This window comes from Condylura cristata, unplaced genomic scaffold, assembly GCF_000260355.1.
Source record: "Condylura cristata isolate star-nosed mole 26May11 unplaced genomic scaffold, ConCri1.0 scaffold00015, whole genome shotgun sequence".
In the NCBI taxonomy this organism is placed as follows: Eukaryota; Metazoa; Chordata; class Mammalia; order Eulipotyphla; family Talpidae; genus Condylura; species Condylura cristata.
Window position 1 is genome coordinate 30,652,983 of NW_004567116.1, and position 22,016 is coordinate 30,674,998.

The window sequence follows — 22,016 nt, forward strand, 5'->3', positions numbered from 1 at the left end:
TTTAGTTGATGAAGTTTTCGCCCAGCCACAGGATTTTCTATACTTTGCAGCTCACAGTGCAGTATTCATGCCAATTTTAAATTTTTGTTATTACCTTTCAATGGTTCAAATATTTATGCATCAATAAAAAATTTGGTTGTCCATATAAAATATAACTGCACACACAAGACTATAAACATGTGAGTTTAGATTTTCAGTATTTATCTACTTATTGCAAAAAAAGAGCCATCTTTTCTTTTTTCATTAAATAATCAATCATCACATTAGTACAATACAATTTTATATTTTTAAATATACTATATATGTTAAGGATAAGGAGTGAAGTTTTCTTCCTTTGTAATACCTGTTCAGAGTTTAATGGATTAGGAGATTAGTTTTAACCTTGAGAAAAAAAGTACAAATTTGTCTCATTAGGCTATTTCTACCAAGCATTTAAGGCTATATTTTAACATTTGGTTTCAAAAAGAAAGAAAAGTTTCATTTAAAAAATAATTTAGTGAATTACATTCTTTCATAACTTCCACCCTAATTAGTTACAAAGGTTAAGTCTAAAGATTCTTAGTTTGTGTACTAATTTACATTTATATTTAAAGATTAATTTTACTTGTATCTTAAAACAAGAATTTTATGTTGGAAAAAAAATAACTAAATACATTTGTATAAAGGCTGTCAATGTCCCAGGGCAAATGCTCTGTCTCAGTATTTTCTGCCACAAATAGAAACAGGTCTTGGCAGAGACTTGGGTTCTCAAGGTTCACCCTTCCTGGGGAATGGTGGGCTGCAGGTCTGAAGAAGACACAGAAACAACTCAATTTCTCTTTTTACAACTGTACCGGAACTTCACAGCTACAACGATAGTATGAACACATGAAAAAATGACTTCACTCAAACAGGATTTAGAAAAGTTGGGGTGACCTCAGGCTAGGGCACCACCCCTGTGTGGTGAGGTTGACAGTCAGTCCTTGGATAATGGAGAGTGTGTGTGTGTGTGCGCACATATGTGTGTGTATATACAGATATCTATATATATAAATAACCATGGTCAGTCCTTTACAAGCCTGTAAATATGATGTTGTGCTCCATGTTCACTATTTGAAACTTCAAATACACAGGCCATGCAGAGAAGAGTTTCTTGTGTGTCTCTGTTTGTAACCACCTGTTAAAAAAAACACATACATGTATATACACATACACACACACACAACACATGGATATAGAATAAATACCACATGGATGGAAACATTCCATCTGTGCTAAGATGACTATGATTTCGCTGGAGAGGAACAGCCCCACAGCTGGGTGGCTAGAGGCTGTCCAGTTTCATGCTACTATCTCTGTACAAACTGTCTACTAGAGTTTCAACCTGAAGCCTATCTTAGCTTAGTTACCGGAGGTAGAGGGCCCACACATAGAGAGGGTCTCATCTATAATCTAAGCCCAAGAAGAAACCTCAATCATTAAAGTGGGTTGTTTTCCTTCAACAAAGACAATTTATTATATTTCTCTATCACAAAATTGTGATTTATCCTAAAACTGTCTCCTATCTTATTCCTAAGCTTCCCCTCAATTTTGTTTCACAATAGCTAAGGGCAGACCTAAGCTCCATGAGTGTCTTGCTCACCACCGTGTCAACCCACAGGGTCTGGACTCAGTAAATCTATGCTGAATGAGGGAACCCTGTAGAGGCCACGCCAAGTGCCAATTCTGAAGTACAGTAAGTCCTCACTTACTGGTCCTTGAAAAACGTGACTTTAAACAAAAAGATGTATAACAGAAGCAGGCCCTTGAAAAGGATTTGTTCAATGTCCTAACAGGTGGGATTTCTTTGTTCTCAGCAATATAACAGAATGAAGTCCAAGCAGTGGCGTTGTCTGAGGGTCTGCCTTTACTCTTCTCCTCTCCACTCAGGGTGAGTCGCTGGAAGTCTGCTCTCCCCTCTTAACCACTAGGGTGTCAGCTTCATTTGCACTTCCAGCTCTCTGGCTCAGGTCTCTCCGCGTCCCCTTCCCAAAGGCCTTGCCTCAGTCCCCACACTGTCTCCCGACTCCTCACTGGACATGTTGGTGGCTCAGCTGCTGTGTGTTAGGCCAGCTCAGTATTTTGAAACATTTGCATCTGAGACACTTGTCCAGATTGCCAAGATCTCCTTCCCACCACATGTTGGGCTTTGCTTATCTAGTTTCCTGTAATCCTCATGGCATCCACATTTCATGGTGCCTGTCTAAGGAATACACTCTCAGAGGACTTGTGATTTTTCCCATCTGTAAGCACATGTAGATTTATATAATTTTCTTTTAAATACTCGCCTCATTCAGTAACTCTATGTTCCCAGGGACCAGACTAATGTTTGGCACAGACACAAATATTCACATCCTAATCATTATCTCTACTGACCACTTAGTATGCATCTACTCAGTACGAAGAGCTTTACACACATTGTCTCCTTCTTTGACAGAAAAAGTGGCAGGGGTTCATTTGGAGGTACGGGGGTTATACAGTTCAGTTGTAAACTAAGAAACCCAGATCTTCTGATTCCAAAGACTCTTTACAAAACCAATATACCACACTGCTCTGAACAAATGAATTAACAGGGTGATGGATTAGTTGCATCCCCCTCTCTGGATATCATAGACCTTTTCTATTACTACAACCCACCTGCTTTTCTAGTCCTATCTCTGATCTCTTCCTCACAGACTAAATACTCCAAGTAAACAGATCTCTCATCCTTGAAATCTCTCACTCATCACCATATCCAAACAAATGCAATGCCCTGCTGCTCTGAACTCCTGAATGGCTCCAGTCCACCCCTGTCAGAGCCCAAGGTGCCAGCAAGCTGCTGTGGAAGTCCCACCACTCTTACTTGCTTCCGCTCCCTTTTGCACACACAGCAGTCATGAAACCTTCCAAGAATATACACAATGAATATATATGGAAGGATATATATATATATATATATATATATATATATATATATATATATATATACTGTTGACTATAAACACACACACACACATCTTTCACAACAGACTCTTGCTCAGAAACCCTGAATGGTGTCTTCAGGATGAAGAGAAAACCCATTGTCACCCCTCAAGTCTACAGAGACCCTGGCCGGTGTGGCCAGCTCTCTGGTCCCTGGCTCTCCTCCCTCTCCCATGCCAGGCACATGGCCCCATTCTCGATCCTGAAACTTGCTGTGTCCTGCCTGCCTGGAGAAATTTTTCCTACTTTGCCTGTTCAGCTGGCAGATACCACTCTATTGTTTCTTCCTCGGGAAAGCCTTTCCTGATGTCCTGAACTATTATCTGCACTTGGGCTTAAGGCGCCTACCTAGATCTGTCAGTTGTTGTTCAGTTTACCTGATGAATCCTGTCTCCCTCACCAGGCTGCAGATGGCTTCCCTACCGTCTACTACACCACATGTCAGCACTGCCATGTAAGGATGCATGCACCTTTCTTGATGATTCTGAGAAATGTCTGCTTATCCATCAAGGCAACTTAAACATCATCTCTTATAACCCTGAGAATTTGCCACCTCTGACCTGCATAGGTAGTTCAATGACACTGAACTTCCAGGATTTCCTTTTAAACATACTACAGCGATTATTACTTTGTATAGAAATCATGTCTTTCCATGCCTTTCCTCTACCAGGTCAAGATTTACTAAGGGACAAGCACAGTGTCATCTGCATTGTTTTCAGCAGCTAATAAAATCTTTCCATAGTTTAGCTGGCTAAATTAAAATATTTTCAATAATTTTTGAAGTGGATAGTCCAGATATTTTGCTTGTAAGTGGGAGAGGAAAACTGAGGCCTGGAGATGAAATGACTTGCCCAAGGTCATAAAGCAAAACTGGGTCTTCAACCCAAGTCTTTTGACTCTAGGCCACGAGCTATCCTAAGTGTTTCTTTTCCACCAATTCATATCTTAATTTACACATATAAGTGGTTCTGTGAGCTCAAGTAGGTCTAACATTCCTAATCCATAAAATGGGAATAAAAATGACCTCATCATTCTGCAGTGAGAATTTCATAACATATTTTCAAAAGGCTTATGAGCATATGAGCATTGTGCCAAGAGCCTCTAATGTATCCTGCCTTTGAACATTAAAATATATACCTTGTCCAGGCTTCATGATGGAGATTCAAAAGGAGAAAAGAGGGTAACATGTGTGTGTGTGTGTGTGTGTGTGTACAGAATACCTGGCTCGTGGCTCAGTTACGGTCACTAAGATCCCAGTCTACGGGGATCTTAGTCACCCTGATGACAACTGTCTCTATCTTGGTCTTGTTGACTAAAACTTTGTATTCAAAGCACCCAGGAAAACACCTACAGCCATGTCCAGCAGCTGCCATCCTGGCTGTGCTCCTACATCCAACCTCCAAGGAAGAGCTGAGAAGTATTATTTCTTCTCTTAATCACTGAGACGATTTTATTTTCATAATCCAGCATGCTGGTTAATTTCAGTTTGTCTACACAAAAATAAACTTCTAGCAGTATTTAGTACGAGTTACTAACTCTACATACCTGAGGGGTTTACTGGTTTAATAGTGCATTTCGAAATTAATTTAGTCTGGTGAGTCTCCAGATAGCTATGCTGAGCACTACTGATATAGTAATGGGTTCTGTGGGTAATGCAGACGCCATAAAATTTGTCCAGCCCATGTTTTCCTTGGCTGTGCTCTGAGAGGCAGGGTTTTAGGGAATAAAGACATATTCCTTAACATGCTGAATAGACTCAAAACTGATTTTTAAGAAATAGCTAAGACACCCTCCAGGAGAATCTCGTAGGGTAGGTGGCCATTTGCTCTAAGTACTGGTCAATTTCTGAGGCTATTTACTGTCTACCTCAGGATGCCACACTGAACATCTCTCTTTGAGAGCTACGGTGACCTATCTGCTCTTACACGGAGACAGAGAGTACCCTTATGCCAAGTACTTGCCTTACCCAGGTCCCACACCGCTTCAGTTTTCACCAAAGATCACTTGAGGAAATAATCCTACTGAATAGTTTTAAAGAACAAGTTTTACAAAGTGTTCCCCTGAACATTTCTGAATTTCCCCTGCTACTTTAACAAATTTTGAAGGACATGTACTCATATGAGAATTCACATTTGAGTCTCTCTCTCCCTAGAATAAAGGAAAATTATATGCAAACTTGTGTTTGCCACTGCACATGACTGTGAGCTCTGCTACTCCCTACCAATTCACCAGTGGGCAGTGAGCCGTGGGTTTTACAGCAGGCGAGCACTCACACTGCTTGGGAGCTGTGAAAACACACACACAACACCCAAGATGCTGGGCCTGTCCCCAGCAATCCTGGGGCCCAGGTCTCAGCATGATTAGAAATTTTCTGAATGAATCTGATATGAATTTTTTAATTTTCTTTTTTAATATTGGTGTAGAAACTATTCCAACTGGCTCACAAATGTGACTGGAAATATTAATGAATTTCCTGAGGTAGACAATGGCATGAAATTGTCCACAGAGAGAATATTTACACAATGGAAATATAAATCTGAGGATTTGGGGGGATATGCTTGGATAGGGCATCTTTGTTCTTTTTTAATCCAGTACACCAATAATTGAAAATCACTTTCTCACTGCATCTGAAAGCTCCAGATAAAGCATTCCTACTGGAAGTATACTGGCTCTTACTCCCAGTAACAAAGCAGGCCTTCAGATGTCTGAGTGTTTTGATCACAATATAATCTTGCTGCTCCTTTAGCAAAACTGTTTCTACCAAGTTTTACTTTGGCATTTTCCTTCCAAGGAATGCTATATATTTATTTTATTAAGTGAGCCTTATGAAACCCATTACTGACTATTTTATAGGTATGGTTTGAGGACAATACTATTTTTAATAACCTTCCCAAGTTCCCAGATGAAGCTCCTAAGAGAAATTTGTTTCAAAGTTAAATATTAGGGGGGAAAAATCCCACACACAGCACAGTCCAGGGAGATGAAATGTTTTCCTATCATAGACCTTTCTCTTTAGCTGCCTGTTAAGTTTTGGTCATAATCTTCAGCCTATGAAAAATATTCTCCCCTCCTGCTTCCTGGTCATAACAATCTACTCTAATTTATGCTTCTCCTGGTACTAAGAGTTCAGATTTTGCTATATTAACATATGTTACTTCTTAGAAATTTCTGAAAATCCTTTGTGAAATGAGTCAAGATATGTTTGAAGTATAAAACTAACTGGCCCGGGCTCTTGCTTCATTTCTGATGCATACAAATGTGCTGCACTTGGCTAGCACTAAATCACCTAGGGGACTTTGAGAACATACAATCCTGGGATCTATCCTTAGAGATGCTGGCTTAATTGATATAAAGTGCAGCTTTGGTAATAAGACTCTGAAAAGTTCTCTAGGTCTTTCTAATATGCAGTCAGAGTTAGAAGCTGGGGGTACACTTTTTAAATCTGCCTCGATACCACTTCTGCCCTGGCTTTCTTTTTTCATAGATTTCACCTCAAATTTAGTCCAAGTTTGCCTTATAGATCCTGTGCATTTAACTGTTGACTGGCCACCTGGAACCCAACCGACCAACAGTCAGCTTGGTCCCCTTGGCATGGCCCTGGTGCCCTGAGGTCTACATCCTGATCTGTCCCTACCAATCTCAAGGCTGAATCTCCCAAACAGAAAGAGACAAAATAGTTACCAATAAAATTGTGAAGTTTTCCAAAACACTGTTCATCATATATTTCTCTGGTAAGTGTTTGAGCTTGTGGATGAAGTTAATCATATATTCACACATCGGGGAGCGGTTTATTCGGTATACAAATCGGCCATTCTCGAACCTTGCATACTCCGTCTGTGAGGGGAAAAGGATTTGGGCATTTTGACACTTGGACTTCAAAATACACGAAACACATATTACTGCCTGCGAAAACATTTTACTGTTTCAAAATAAATCATCATGTACTATTTACATGTAGTTTACAAACTCGAAACCCACCCTAAACCCAAACTTAATGTTACACTCCGATTCCATTATTTTTCTAGATATTGAAAAACAAAAAGTTGGAGAGTTGATAGCTTTAAACAAGAGTTGTATCGCTCCTTCCAGCAAAGGTCAGAAAAAATATGATTTCTTTTTGAGACCTTATTCTCTACTTGAGACCTGCAAGGACAGCGCAGGTAGTTCCAGTTCTTCAAAGTGCCCCCAAGAAAGTCCTCCCCACCATGAGAAGGCCTCACAGACTAACAACCAGGGAGTCCTGCCCCACCTGGCAAAACCACTGCCCACTGCTCGTGAACCCCTGTCAGTTGTTTATGTCTTTAATAGAAAAAGAAAATACTGTTGTATTTTCAGTTTGGTGACCCCCACCGGAGCACTCAGAAATAGAAAGCACACTCCTAGATAACGTTCCCTCACAGGATTTAAAAAGGAAACAACAAATTAAGTAAAAGCCATGAAAAAGAAAATACCTTATATCAAATTTATGGCTCCCATGAAACTATACTTGGAGCAAACTTAATGAAGGAAATTCAATATGTCTTCATCATTAAAAACGGGAAATTGCAGAATTAAATACACATCTTAAAATTTCTTAAACTACCAAAAAAAACTTAAAAAACACCCCCAAAACCACAAAGAAATCAAAGTAGGAATAGTAAATTAATGAAGACATAAGCTCAAACCAGTGGAACAGAAATTAGAATTGTAGGCAAAACAAAACAAAAAGAATACTTTAAAAGACAAAATATACCCATTCAGAAGCATAAGAAGAAAAGACACAAAAACCACAATTACGGTAGAGACTAGAAGATTCATCAGCAGTCATGCTACATAACTCTATGCTGGGTGTGGGGACAATGAAAACCTCCAAGAGAGGATGCTCTCCCAGTAGAGAACAAACTGCTCATCTCCACCAAAAGATAAAAGTAAGAAACTCCAATAGCAAGGAGGGTGAGCAGAACATGTGCATATAAGGCAGAGAAAAATTAAAATTAAAAACTACTGAAAGAAAAAAACTACAATAGTTCAATTACTATCCAGATAGCCAGAAAGTAGTTTAGAGACTTATCACTGAAAATGGTACAAAGGCCAAATAGTTTCATGGCTCAATTTTATGGAACCTTTAAAGAACAGTTATTTTAACCAATGTTCAAACAATACCAGGCCACAGAATTCTTATAACAGGTCCCAATTCTTTTTGGTGAATTTGATGTACATTCAATATTGAAATGGGATGAGAGGATCAAGTACACAGTGTCACTTAACAGATGCAAACATTTAATGCAAAAATAACAAGAAGAAATGTACCCATGTATCCCAAATAGAACTTTCCTGAGAAATGCTGTGGTGGTCACCACACAGGGAGAGCATTAACTCATGATATAGTCAACAAAATGGAGAAAAATCATATAGTACAAGTTGATGAAAAGGCATGTGGAAAATATTGTAGCTATTACTAATAAAAGTCCTAAGTAAAATAGGAATAGAAGAAAGCACTTAAATATAAAAAGCCTTTATAAAAACCAATAAAAAACGTAATCCTCAATGGCAAAACACCAAAACCATTTCTACGAACATCAGTAACTGTATAAGAACATTTGCCACCACCATTCCTTTTATTTCTTTTTACAACTAGTTGGAGGTTTTGGCAAATGAAAAAACGATGAGAAAATTAAAAAAAAAAGGCATAAACACTGGAAAAGAAGAGAGAAAATAGAGGCTTTTCTTTTTGTTGTTACAAAAGATTATACACACAGAAAATCCAAGAATCTAGGAAGTGACTGACCAGGGATAAATAAAAGAAAATGTCAAGATGGCCAGGTAAATATTAATATGCAAAAACCAAGAGCTTGTCCCTTTTCTGGTGATTAAAATCTAGAAATGGGAAACTGCATAACCAAATTACATGATATTTAGAATTTTTTCGTAAGGGACAAGCCTACATATAAAAATATAAAATCTATTAAAATAGATAAAATGATTCAGAAATGTAAACTGAAAATATTTGACATAAATAATAAATCAATTTACCCCCAAATAACATCTAAATCTCATACAATTACAAAGACTGCTCAGCAAAGTTTTTGTTTTCATTATGTTTTTAAAGTGATCTTATTGTTTAGAAGAATAAATATTAGTTGCTAGCCCAGAAAATAAGTGAAAAAGAAAGAGTGAAATTGACTTGTCTCAGTAGATATCAGAACGTATGCTTAGGCCACTATAATTAAATCAATATGGTATTGTGACATGAGATACACAGAGGGTGAAGAAAATCGAACCCCAATAGTTATGGTAACATAAAGAGGAAAAAAGATACCACAATCAGAAAGATGAATCATTTAATAAATGGTTTTGTAGTAGATTCCCATTTCACATAATGTAGAAATACACACAAAATTAAAGGCCTAGTTATGAAATTCCCGCTATACTCATACCACTTTCTCCAAGAAAATTCATGAGATTTCATCGTCTAAAGCAACCTCTGCTGTCCCCTAAACTTGTATAGAGCCTTGGGTGTACTCTCTGGGGACACAATTAAGGATAATTTGAAATCTGGAAGCTGAGTAACTTGGTGGCTCACCTTCTCTCATGTGGACCTGTCTAGGCAGGAAGTCCAGCTACAAATAACTTAGCTATTGAGTAGCTGGTCAATACTACCTTTCCACATTCCCAACCATCAATATGCGACGTGCTCCTCCTTCTCAGAGGCCATGGAGGTCACCTGGTTCTTCGTCTCCCGCCCGTCTCATTCAACCGCCACCCTCTCACCCACCCCTCTTGGGCTTCACAGTGGTTGCTCTGAGCCTACTCCTTTCCTCCTACCGCCACTTTTGTCCTCTGCTCCTGTGTTTCCCTTTCACTCTCTCCAGGCCCGGCCTCTGTTTCCAAACTAAATCCTTATTCTGCCCTCCTATATTCCACTGCAGATAGCTAGCTCTCCATTCTCACAACTTTAGTCATCCTTAGGGCATAAAATTCCCAGTTGATATTTTCAGCCTTTATCTGTCTCTCAAAGTGTAGTCTTCATCCACAGTCACGCCCTATTTCCTCTTGAACACGTTACTTTCTTACCTCTGCTGGTGGCAGCAATGTTCTGAACACAGTATGTCTCCCTCCTCTTTTTTTTTTTTTAATTTTTTTTTAAAGATTTATTTATTTGTGCATACAGAACTGGGGTACAGGCCAGAGGCTCAGGGGCGGTGAGAGGATTCACCAGAGACAGAGTGGGCAACAGAACAGGCAGATCGAGGAAGTACACTGTTGAGGGGAGCAGCGGGTGGGTCAGGAGAGGTCTGCCCGCCATGTGGTCACCTCCGTGGCAGGTGGGAATTGAACTCATGTGGAAGCGGCTCCAGATTCTCAGTGCTGTGCTTTAACCCACTGCGCCACCAGGGAGGGCCTCTCTCCCTCCTCTTTAAGCAATATCCAGGTTCCAATCAAAAATGTCTTACTGGATTCCCAGTGCTATCATTTTAGCAAAGCTCATCACCCCTAAACTTACATACATACATTGATCTGGTCATCTAGTCAGTTCACTGATGTCATCATTCCCACAAAGCCCATCTGTGCTCAGGAAGCTGTGAGGAGTAGCAGTCCAAATTCTCACTCCAGAACCCGAAGTCTTAAATATGCCCTTCCCCTTTTTCCTTCCATCTTATCACTATCACATTCTCTCTCACACACCTGAACACAAACTTTTGTGCAGTCCAGTTGCACTGGACCACTGAGGTCCAGCACCACTATGAATAAAAACTGCTCACTGAATACAGATGGGTAGAAGACACTGGAAAATACCACTTTAAATGGACTGTCAACTACAAGAATTTGTCATCCAAATCAACCCATCATGAGAAAATATGCTTGTATTTTGAAAGAAAGGGAAGTAAAAAATATAAAAATCATAAATGTATATATTTGGTCCCACTATGCACTAATACAATCTGAGACAACTCAATGATGGGAGTAGATATGGCCAAAGCAACAATGCCAAGTTCAAGGGCTCAGGACTTTAGAAGGCAGATGCCAATCAGCTGTACCCTGCTAGTTTTTGGCTACCACCCCTTAGGGCCCCTGGAGTTGGGGGTGGGAAGGACAGCATCTGATGGACAGCAGGGTCCATGACACCCAGCTTCCCAACCAGAGTGCCCTAAAAGCCTCATGCAGCCTGGACCCTACCCATCATGGAGGGGAGGGGAGAGGAGGGCCGGCTAACTTCAGACAGTCAGGGAGGCTGGCAGCGGCCTTCAAGTCAATTTGCTTTTTTAGAAGTAGCAGGGAAGAGAGGTGGGAGAAAGGAGACATCTGAAAGTAAAACTCTGCTCACTGACAGCTGAAAGGAAGGTGATGCTTTGCCCGTGAAGAAGGTTCTGATATAGGGATTAGAGAGGCCAACTTACCTCTACTTTTTCTACTACTTGCTTCCCAAAGGAGCAAACTTTGGTGGAACAGGTGACCGTCATATTTTCAGAACTCTCATACTGGCTGGTTACACCGTAAAAAGCTCCGGCATCATCTTGAATATTGCAGTTTAAATCCGCCTGTTGGGAAGGAAGTGGAGTGGGTCATTCTTTCATGGCAGAAGTCATGGCAACAAGCAGGGACCTCTATGGAGTGGCATCTTTTCTGACTGCGAGGGGAGCAGGTGGCTGGGGGAGGTAGCAAGTTCTACGGGCCACTGTCCATTTTTTTAAGGGGGTGTCTGTCCTTTTGGGCCATCTTCCCTTGAAATTACATACAATGCATGCCTATTTCATTTGCCTTTTTTGCATGGGGTGTCAGAATAATTCTGCACCCTTGGAAGAAAAGATCCACGAGGTCTTAAACACACCTGCAAAAGACAGTATTAGAATCTGAATCACAATCACTCACCTTTAGATATTTAAGGGGACCGAACTTGTAGCTGACTGACCACTTGTTCACTACAAATTACATAGCAGCAACAGGGAGAAACAAATCCTATTAAAGACTGACTTAGAAAGATGCGAAATACTGCACATTGCCAGACATTTAACACATTTCTACAACTACCTACACTGTGTCTACTCATGCTAGACAGTAAGTAGGACTTGACTACAACCTAATAACCTGAAAAGGTGTAGTTCAGACAGAAGTAACCCTACCAAAGTTACTCCAAATTCAGATGATGAGAAGCATTACTTTCAACAACAGTATGTGGGGACAGGTAAGATTTTGAACAGAAGTGCTGAGGAATAGTGTGGACAGAAGAACCTAGAAAGCTTCAATCTAGCTATGATGCAAGGGTTAAGGGGCCTGGGAGAAATGAGTTTGGGAGGAGGGGTCCAGGTGGAGGAGGGCTACAGCTGGCTTATGGATGGCATCCCGATTTGTGGGTGTCTTCAAAGTTCTGACAAAAGGAAGCAATGTGATCAGGAAGAAGTGTCTCAGACTCAGATATGGCCACTGGTGAGGGATGGGAAAATGATGGATTTGACCCCTTTCAGAGAAGATGCTGGATGAGACTAAGAGTGAAAGGAACTATGGTAATGGCTCATGGGTGAACAGGTGGTGGGAATTTTGTGGGGAATACACCTGGGAGGAGAAAACATACAATCATACATTGTACAAAAACAATGATGTTTTATATATATATGTATGTATGTATACATGCACACTCATGTATGTGTGTATGTATGTATGTGTGTATATATATAAAGAGAATGTCAATCCAGTAGGCAGCCATTACCACAGTGCTAAAGAGAGAGAGGTAGATCTGACACACGGAACTGTATTTGGTGAGGTTTGGCACATTTTGACTAGCTAATTTTAATACCTTCAGAGGCACTAACTAACTACCAGGAAGACCTGAGTCATTCTATATATAGTTTTACTATGTATCTGTGTTTGAATTTCCCTCTTGAACTGAATATCAGGAAAATGTCCATTTCCTTAGGCAAAACTTCATAATTTCTGGCTTCAAATAAAAAGAACCATATACTTTATATTCTCCCTTTTTTCTTATGTGCCAAGAAATTCAAAGCTAAATTCAGTGCTCAACTACAGTAATTAACTTATCCTGGGTATGTCTAATAGCCACTACCAACCAAAATTCAGCTCCTTTTACTGGATTCCAATCTGCTTTTACTTGTACTTGTCCAGTTTTATATCACCCATAAAATCAGGAATGTTCCCTCACATTTTTCTTTTTGGAATTACATGGGTGTGTGTGTATGTGTGTGTGTGTGTGTGTGTGATACATTATAAATGAATAAAATATCCAGGTGTGCCTTTTTCTCACATTCAAAGGTTTGACATTTGGCTCCATGAAGGAAGAGCTTAACAGAAAATGCTGAATGTCTCCTGCTACCTGAGATCTGTATCTGAGTCATTCAGGCTGAGGAAGAGGTCCTTGGGTTTACCTGTAGACAGTCTCCAGTGGGGAGAGGCACCAACACTTGGAGCACATAGGAGCTGATGCTACAGTCAGTCCACAGCTCTCCCAGGACAGCAGTTTCTGACACAGAGTAGACACTAAGAGCTGGCCTTTGTTCCGCCACCACACTGGAACATGGCCTGAAAAGCAGCCAGGTGTTCTGTGGTGGTGGCTACCAGTGATGTTCATCATGGGATGCCTGTTCTCACTATCATGACATAGTTTGTGTCCATAGCTTAAGTTTTTTCAAAAAGAAAAAAGATGCATGCAGCAAGTACAAAAAGAAAAATCAAATCGTGAGTAGAGTGTATTTTAGGGTGTATCTGTACCCCTGAACTTGCTAACTTTTCCCAAAGTGACCAGTGTTACCAATTTCTCAGGTTTCCTTTTAGAATTATTTAGTGCCTCTCCTTCTCTCTCTATTTTTGTACAGATAGTGGCACTCCTTTAAATCTTGCTTTAAGATAATGTCTATATGAATATAGACCTCTATATCTTACATAAACAACTTACATAACTCATATTAACACAGAAACAAAATGTCAGTATTCAAAAAATGCGTTTATGAAACCATACCTTTTAGTGGCTTCATGCCACTAAACAGGTGGACCCTAATTTATGTTCTAATGAAGAATACGCAGGCTGCTCCCCAGCAACAACACAATAACCAAGGTATATGGAGGAAGGAAGGAGCATTTTAGAAATTTACTTTCAACTTCAAAAAAATTCTAGCTCTGGAAAAGAATATTAAAGGGTTAACAATACAGTGCTGGCTAAGATTATCACACAATCAAAACTTGCTCTTTTTAATGTGGTCACATTGTTTTGAAAGACTGGTGAATAATCAAAAGCAGCGTGATGTTTCTGGGGTAAGTTGAGGACTGTGGGGATATGGCAATGGATGAGAGATCAACAGGAGTTTAGGTGATTTATTTCAACTTTCAACCTCAACCTTCTTGACTTAACCAGGTAGGAAGTTTCTTGAGAACTGCATCTCAACCCTCTAGGCACAATATTTTCTTAGCTTTCAGTTTTTTTTAATGCTTTTATTTTATTCACATCAACGGCAATATTTTGGTCAGGCAGAAGATTTACCAGTAAACAAAGTTAGACAGTTAAAATCCAAAGTAAGCACGGAAGCAATGTACATAACAGTCAGTCAATATATGTGATTTTTAGCTTATAATTGTGCTTAGAATGGTATTCAGTTTTTGATGTTAGCAAAACTAAAGAGAATTTTTACCACTTTTATGTTTCCAGTTCTCTGTCCATGCTGAAGGAATGCTAATCCTAGAGCAGCACACCTAGCACAACTAGAATGGATTGCTTTTAAGATGCTTCCTATCACGGAGAAGCACTTCCAGTGATCATCAGCGTCTGGCTCATTAGCCTTAAAACCCAAGAGCTCTAAAAGTCACAACAGAGCATGTCTCATAGGCAGTGCGGAAGCTGATACCTCAGACTCAGGCTGTTCCCTCAGCTTCATCACTACTGTCCTGTCCTTGCTCGGCTCCAAATTTATTGTTGAACCACAGGAAGAAGTACCATGGAGACTGCAGCTTCCAAATGACTAGAACTTACTCTATGAAGGCCTACAAGACTGAGACCACATGTGCATTAAGGAATATGAATCTAATGGATAAGAGATATGTGTGCTAGTTTCAAGTATACTTATATACACATGAAATAAAAGTAATACTAATAAGCTCACCAATTATTTAGGATTTAGACCAACAAAGGATTTTTGTTGTTATTGAGGATTTTATCAATAGCCTTGTTTAGAACTGTGGGCATATGGTGATAATAAAAATGAAGATGACTGTCATCTACAACAAGCTTCAGACAATGGACTTTCTAATTACAGGCCCCTGGGCAGGCTAGGCCAGGCCATTCCCACCACCTCACCTTTGCTTCACCACTGTCTTGAATGGGAATGGATGCTTTGTCCTTCTAATGACAGGAATTATAAATGAAGCTATTAAAGGTATTAAAGGATGGCATTATGAAAATATGCCCTCAGAAACCATCTCAGCAAATTATGAGTTTTAATGTTGTCGAGGTTAACTTTTTTAAAATTTATTACAAAGTTTATTTTTACATCATTTTGCACATTTTTTTTCCATCTCAATTGTAATCCCCGCGGGTTTCCCATCACCAAATCACCCCTGTGCCACCACCATAGTGAGGTTAACTTTTTTTTAATCAAAAATAAAGTCCGCCCATCGATTCAGCAAAGAGTACAAATCACAAGGTTATAGCTTGAGTAATTTTCATAAAGTGAACACACCTGGTGTAACCAGGCCCCAGAGGCAGAACAGATGCTTTCCACCGTGCTTCCTTCCAATAACCACCACCCTGCATCTACAAAGATGACTGGCCCCTAAAATACTACACATTCATTTTGACTGCTTTTTAAAATTTCTTGTAGAATCATACATTGCTAACTCTCTGTTCATCTGTTCCACGTTATACTGTGAGACATATACATTGTGTATAGTTTTTACTCATCCTTGTTATTGTAGAGCGTTCCAGTGAATGAAAAACACCATAGTCTAGTCATTCTACTGATGAAACCATTTGTGAGGCTTCTGAGCAGGACCTGTCATGAAGGCAGAGAGCTACTATAAACATTCTCAAATGTGCTTTTCACAAGTACACGGCATTTCTGTTGGGAGTTCTAGGAGAGTAAGATCTATGTGCATCTTAACTATGGGTATTTAGGTGAAAGGGACAGAGGGCTTTTTAATTATTTTGCTTATTAAAAACAATTTAGGAAAATGATGTTGTTGGTGTAAATTTAACTGATCAGACTTTAAAAGACTCCCTAACTAGCAGTTAATAACCAATCTGCTGTTACAACTGCTTTGCAATTACTCGTGAACATGGAAAATAGTCATGCAGCTATCGAACCGTATCACAGTTGTGCTGGGAACTTTCTAAAAGGATATATTGATGTGAAAGATAATCATCCATCAGCTGATGATACTGCAGATTAGAAATGTGCAGATTATCCTATAAAGAAATGTGGTAACTGAAGTCCCATGAAACAAAGGTAATATCAAAGAAAAAATGCTGGTACTCAATGAACAAATGAGGCAAACTCTGCCCACTTATTTTTCCCAACTGAAGATGCAGGGCAAACCTATTTCATATCATTCTGAAGGCAAGAAAATGAGAAAAACTGTGCTGGTATCAGAGATGCAAACTATTTCTGCCTAATCAGTTCCTATTTGACCACTGGGCGTTTTCTAAAAGTAAATAAACATAAAAACCCAAGAAACAGTTAAAATGCAGCATTTATCTTCCAACAGATTCCAAATTCAGACCATAATATGTCCTTTAGGGACAAGTCAGCCTAAAATAGTTGGTCATGGTCAGGGTCTGAAGTGTTAAAAACAAACAGGAAAAAAGAAAGCCCTTGTTAATGTGGTTGGAGAGATCAAGCCCAAGGAATTGGCCCTTTCAAGAAACCTCTGATGCTCACTTTGCCCTGGAAACAGAGACCTTAAGATGAACTGGGTCCAGCAGCCACTTCTTTCTAACGCTGACCACTGAGGAAATCTCTATAGTGTCCTCACCTGTGTTGTTTTCTGACTAAATAGCCTCAGACACAAGAAAAGCACCACAAAAACAAGGCAATTCCTACCCTCTAGACTGCACAGACCCAATGTTTATTTTTTTCCTCCTGCAGTAGTTTTCTACTGCTGCCTCATAAACTACCACCAGTGGACTAAAACCACACACATTTACGATCTTACACTTGTATAGACCAGCCATACAACACGTCTTTATCAAGATAGACCAAGATGTGCACAGAACTGTGTTCCTTTCTGGAGGCCTTAGAAAGTCCTTTCCTCAGTTTTATACTCAGGAAGAGGCATTGTACAAGGCCACCCACATTCCTTGATGCTGAACCCCCCTACACCTTTTCAAAGCTCATACGGACAGCTGACATCTCCTAGATGTTGTCTTTGGCCTCCCTCTTCCACCTTATGCACCCCTGTGTTTACGGTGAACCTAGCCACATAACCCACGTGCTGCTTACTAACAATCCTTTTTCCCCTTTCGTGTGCGTCACACTTACAAACACCATGGGTAAGGTTAAGGCTACCTAGTAACCTTCACCCAGAGTTTTGCCTTTTGGAATTATAGACCTCTGAGTATTTCTGTGGGAAAATTCTGCAATTCCCCTTCCTTTTCCCCTTATCTCACCTTTCCTCTTCTCACCCTTCAGTTTCTGCAGGTTCTATTTGCTTCCTAAGACACAAGTTCTGCGTGAAGTTTTTCTAAAGCTCCTTCTTCTGGTGTAGATTTTTTGTAAACTGACTTCTCACCTGTCCTCTCATCGCAGGCACCTGGCTTACAGCTGGGACAGCAGTCGTTCCTCCCGGGTTCCAATGTCCTAATTTTAACTACAAAGAAGCCTTACTTCCAAAGACTACAGTGGTGACAGGAAGAAAGAATCCATATGAGGGGGCCTCCCTGGTGGCACAAGGTGATAAAGCGCAGCACCATGAAGCTCTCCACAGCCACTGAAGCTGGAGTTCTACCCCGGGCCAGGGAGGTGACCCATGTGGCACAGCACCTATGGTCTCACCTACTGCTCCTTCAACGGTGTACTGTGTCAGTTTGCCTGTTCTGCTCCCCACTCTGTCTCTGGTGAATCCTCTCACCCCCCATACCTCTGGCCTGTACCCCAGTTCTTGGATGTATATGAAATGTATCTGTAAACTGTACCAGGCTATACCAATGATGGCTATTAAAAGAACTACAAACCACTCCTATTAATTTGTTGATTTATAATAAAGATCAGGACACAGATAAAGAAGGAGCCTCAAGTCATACCAGAATCAGTCAACAGGATAAAGATGGTCACTAGGGAGCCAGTTTGAGCCCCAATCTACATTTATCAGATGCCTGGTACAGATGCCAGAGAGGCTTCTGCTGCACAGAAAAATGAGGATTCCTCTGCTTTGTGTCTATGACAAGCACTACATCCTGAGCACACCTGCTCAAGCAGGCAAAATTACTATCCCCTCCAAAAATACACTGTTAGGGATGCTATCGAATTGTTCCTGGAGGTAAGGTAATCATTAATAAATGACCTCCATTATTAAATAAATGCATACTGAAAGAAGTCAAGGCCTTAAGGTGCAACTGTGGGTAAGTCCTGGGAAGCAGTTTAAGGTTGAAGTGGATGCAGGTGTCTGCATCAGAGAGCAAAGGAACAAAAAGGGGAAACACCGAACTTTCTCAAGCTGTTTCCTGCTTCCCCCTCCCTCTTAAATTATTACTTTACTCTTGCACATCAAATATTTGTCACCAGACAAGATTTCGGATTGTTTCTTCTTTATTAGCTATCATTTGATGATAGCTTGATTAGCTATCATTTATTAGCTATCATTTACTCACAAATGTGCTCAACTTTGATTTCATGCCTTGAATTTAAAAAAATGTTGAAAATGCAAAATCTTCAAAGAAGCATCCTTCCCATTTCAGGGGTGAGCAAAAATGAGGCCTAGAGCCCAGTGATGCAGGGGCTGAGTCTTTAGAGGGGAGGACTGGGGCTGGGCAACAGGCTCTGTAAGATCTCAGGCCTCCGGAAACCTGGCCCCAGCTGAGGAAGTTTCTGGAAGGGAGCTTGAAGTTGCCAAGTGTAGAAGCAGCTTTGGGCTGATGACAATTACTTTGTCACCGTCTTCAGAGGGAAAAAAACCTGCCAGAACAAAGAGGAAGCAGATAATGCCACAGGCAGGGGAGAGGGCAGAGACACCGGGTCAGGAAGGGATCAGGCAGCGGACACTCCCTTCCCCACCCTCAAGGCTTGGAAGGGCTGGGTGGGAATTACTTGGTTGCAAAAATGAAAACATCAAGAGCATTGTCCCTGACTTGAGACATGTAATAGGCAATGATGGCTGTAAGGAGACGCTGCAGTTTTCAAACCACCACTTTGAACCTCTCCTCTTCATCCTCTCTGAGTAATGATCAAAGGACCAAGATTTCAAATTGTGAAGCAATTTTTTTCCAATGGCAGCATCTGGCTCGTTGGCAGGCGGTGCTGCGCACAGGGCCCTGCCGCGGGCGGCTGTCCAGGCCTGCCACATGGAGAGGCTCGGCCAGCCAGGGCACCGCGTGGGCCTGCAGCTGCTCCTGCAGACGCCAGGGGATAATCGCTCTGCACTAGGTCTTTGAGCCTTCAGGCAAAAGGGCCCCTGGAGACAGCGACTGGCAGGGGGGGGGGGTCTCTAGGATCCTGGCCGCCCCCAAACCCTCATTTGCAAACATCTATTTCTGGGTCAAGACCTGAGAAGCCAACCCCTTTGGTATCTTGTGGACCTTGGTGACTGAGCTGGGATGACCATGGACAACTCCCCACCCAGGCAATCTACAAATGGGCATAGAGAAGGAGCTACCCAGAGGGAGGCAAGTCGCTGAGTGTGCTCCCTAGGGGCCAGGGGAGCCTTGCCCAACATGGGGGATGGCAGCTGTTTTAAATAAGAATAGTAGGAATAAACTCAGCAGAGGCTCTTCAAGTTACTTCCCACTAATTATGGCATATATTTACATCTACAAAATGGCTTTTTAAAAACACCACCAAGAGTCCCTTTATTGTGCAGATTGGCACCCTTATTTAAATTTCATAAACATTTAGTACTTCAAAGAATCTTAAAAACTTGCTCTAATTACAATATGCACCGCCTGAAAGTCTGGCTGTTTGCATTGCAAATTCCTACAAATACCAGCATTCATTAAAAAAATTCAATTAATATCACCCACAGGACTTCAGGTAACTGCCACTGGTGCCTTCACACAGCATCAGGGATTAAAGAGCCAAGGTCTCACCCCAAGTACAAAGCAGCTGCACAGGCCAGTTCCTTCCTGTGGAGGCTATTAATGAGAACTGGGCACCCGGCTGGGCTGGCCCTAAACACACATTCATCAGGTGTGTGAACAGCAGCCCTGAGACCACCCTTTCCAAACCAGGAAACAGGACCATGTTCTGGTTTGGAGATTTTGTGCATAAAAGTCTTGCATGTGACAAGAACAAAAAAATCAATAAATATAGAGTTACCACATAAAATACAGAACATTCATTTAAATGTGTTTTAGATAAATACTTTTTTGATGGCCCTAACTCTCAACTATCACATGGGAGCTCTAAAAAAAAAAAGCTTGTTTACCTGAAACTCAAATTTAATTAGGTGAGTTGTTTTTATTTGCTGTATTTATAACTCATCTAGTAAGTCATCTTTACCAAAAAGAACAAGAATTGGGACTTAGCCTCATTTTCAGTGGAGGAAGAGGTTTTTGTGCAAGATACATGTGTTAAGTGGAGAGAAAAAATGAAGTTGCCAAGTAATACATGGAGCACAGCCCTGTTTTGGTAGGAACAAACTATGTATGCACAATGCCTGTAGGTGCACACAGAAAGGCCAGGAGGATCCCCGGCTGAGGGGCGCCTCACTATTCCTTGCAGATTCTTTTGAACTACTTGGACTATTTAATAAGCTTATACTGCTTTTGCAACTTACCAAGTAGATTAAAATACGGGTGGGTGGGTAGGATGTATCTTGCCTTTCCACCTCCCTGGGAGAGGGGATTTCACATATCACTAAGGCCAAAATCCCTGAGGGACTGATGATGATGTTCAGACAATCCACTTATCCCTTGCAAAATCGGGTCTGTAAATAAGCAGTCTGTGCCACTTCAATTCTTTCCTTCTCAGGCTTTTGTGGCGGTGATGGCTTCAGAGTGAAGTCAAGCATGCCTCCATCAACAGGGCAGAGGCTGATCAGTGCAGGTGTGCCCTGTCTGCTTTCTCTGGACTTTGCGTCTGCTGAACCCTTGGTGGGACAATGCCTTAGCTATCAGCCTGAGACCATGGGGGGGAGGGGATGGGGAGAAGCAGCATTAAAGAGTCTCATGCAGGAAAGGATGGACCCCTGACCTTGGCTTTATTAGCAGCCTTTGAGCCAAACACCCAGGACAGCAGGCATTAGAGGAACAGCTGTCAGATGGATTCTCCCCCGAAGTCAAGGAAACTCCCTATTTAGATCCTGCCTTGATGTCCAGAGGAATTCAAGGTTAAGAAATAGACATATATATATATAGCTCCATCAATATTTATGAGGGGTTGGGGGGAGGCAGAATGAGTTTCTGTTTCTAATAAGGGTTTACCTTGTGTTATCAGGGTATTCAGAAAGGGTCTTTTAAGTAGTGACTGTCAACCAGGGGCAATGTTTCCTCCCTCACTGCTCACCATTTTCCTGGGTTCTGTAAGGCCCAGTGGCCATGAGGACCCTGTGTCATGTCCAGTAATATTTCCTGTCTCGGCACATTTCCCTTCCATGGACCAAATTCATTCAAGATTTGGTTCAGATGTCTTATCTTTGTGAGGCTTGTCAGAATGTTCCCAACAAAAAGCCTTCCTCTTCAGCTGGGCTTGCTTATTTTCATTACACCTCCTCTCCCATGAGCTGTCATTTATCTGCCTGTGTGACTGCTGCCCCACACAGACCCGAAGATGTGCATGTCGGAGTCTCTTACTCATGTCTGTTTCCCAGCTCCTTAGGAGCAAGGCAGAGTTCAGTGAACGTTTGTCATGAGTCAACAGTGTGTATTTATTACTAATGCAACGATCATACTATTTCTCTAAGAATCTAAC

The 22,016-nt window shown here is 41.0% G+C and overlaps 1 protein-coding gene across 5 annotated transcripts in view; it reads right to left on the reverse strand.

The window, feature by feature from the left end:
- Positions 1-639: 639 nt before the first annotated feature.
- TEAD1 (TEA domain family member 1 (SV40 transcriptional enhancer factor)) overlaps positions 640-22,016 on the reverse strand; it is a 161,426-nt gene continuing 140,049 nt past the window's right edge. For all 5 annotated transcript variants that reach the window (XM_012725476.1, XM_004683036.2, XM_012725475.1 and 2 more), the window contains 3 exons: positions 11,358-11,498; positions 6,661-6,813; positions 640-1,156 (listed from right to left, as the gene is read on the reverse strand). In XM_012725476.1, the coding sequence (XP_012580930.1) occupies positions 1,043-1,156; positions 6,661-6,813; positions 11,358-11,498 (408 nt within the window). In that variant the 3' untranslated portion in view covers positions 640-1,042. The remainder of the gene's footprint in view (positions 1,157-6,660; positions 6,814-11,357; positions 11,499-22,016) is intronic.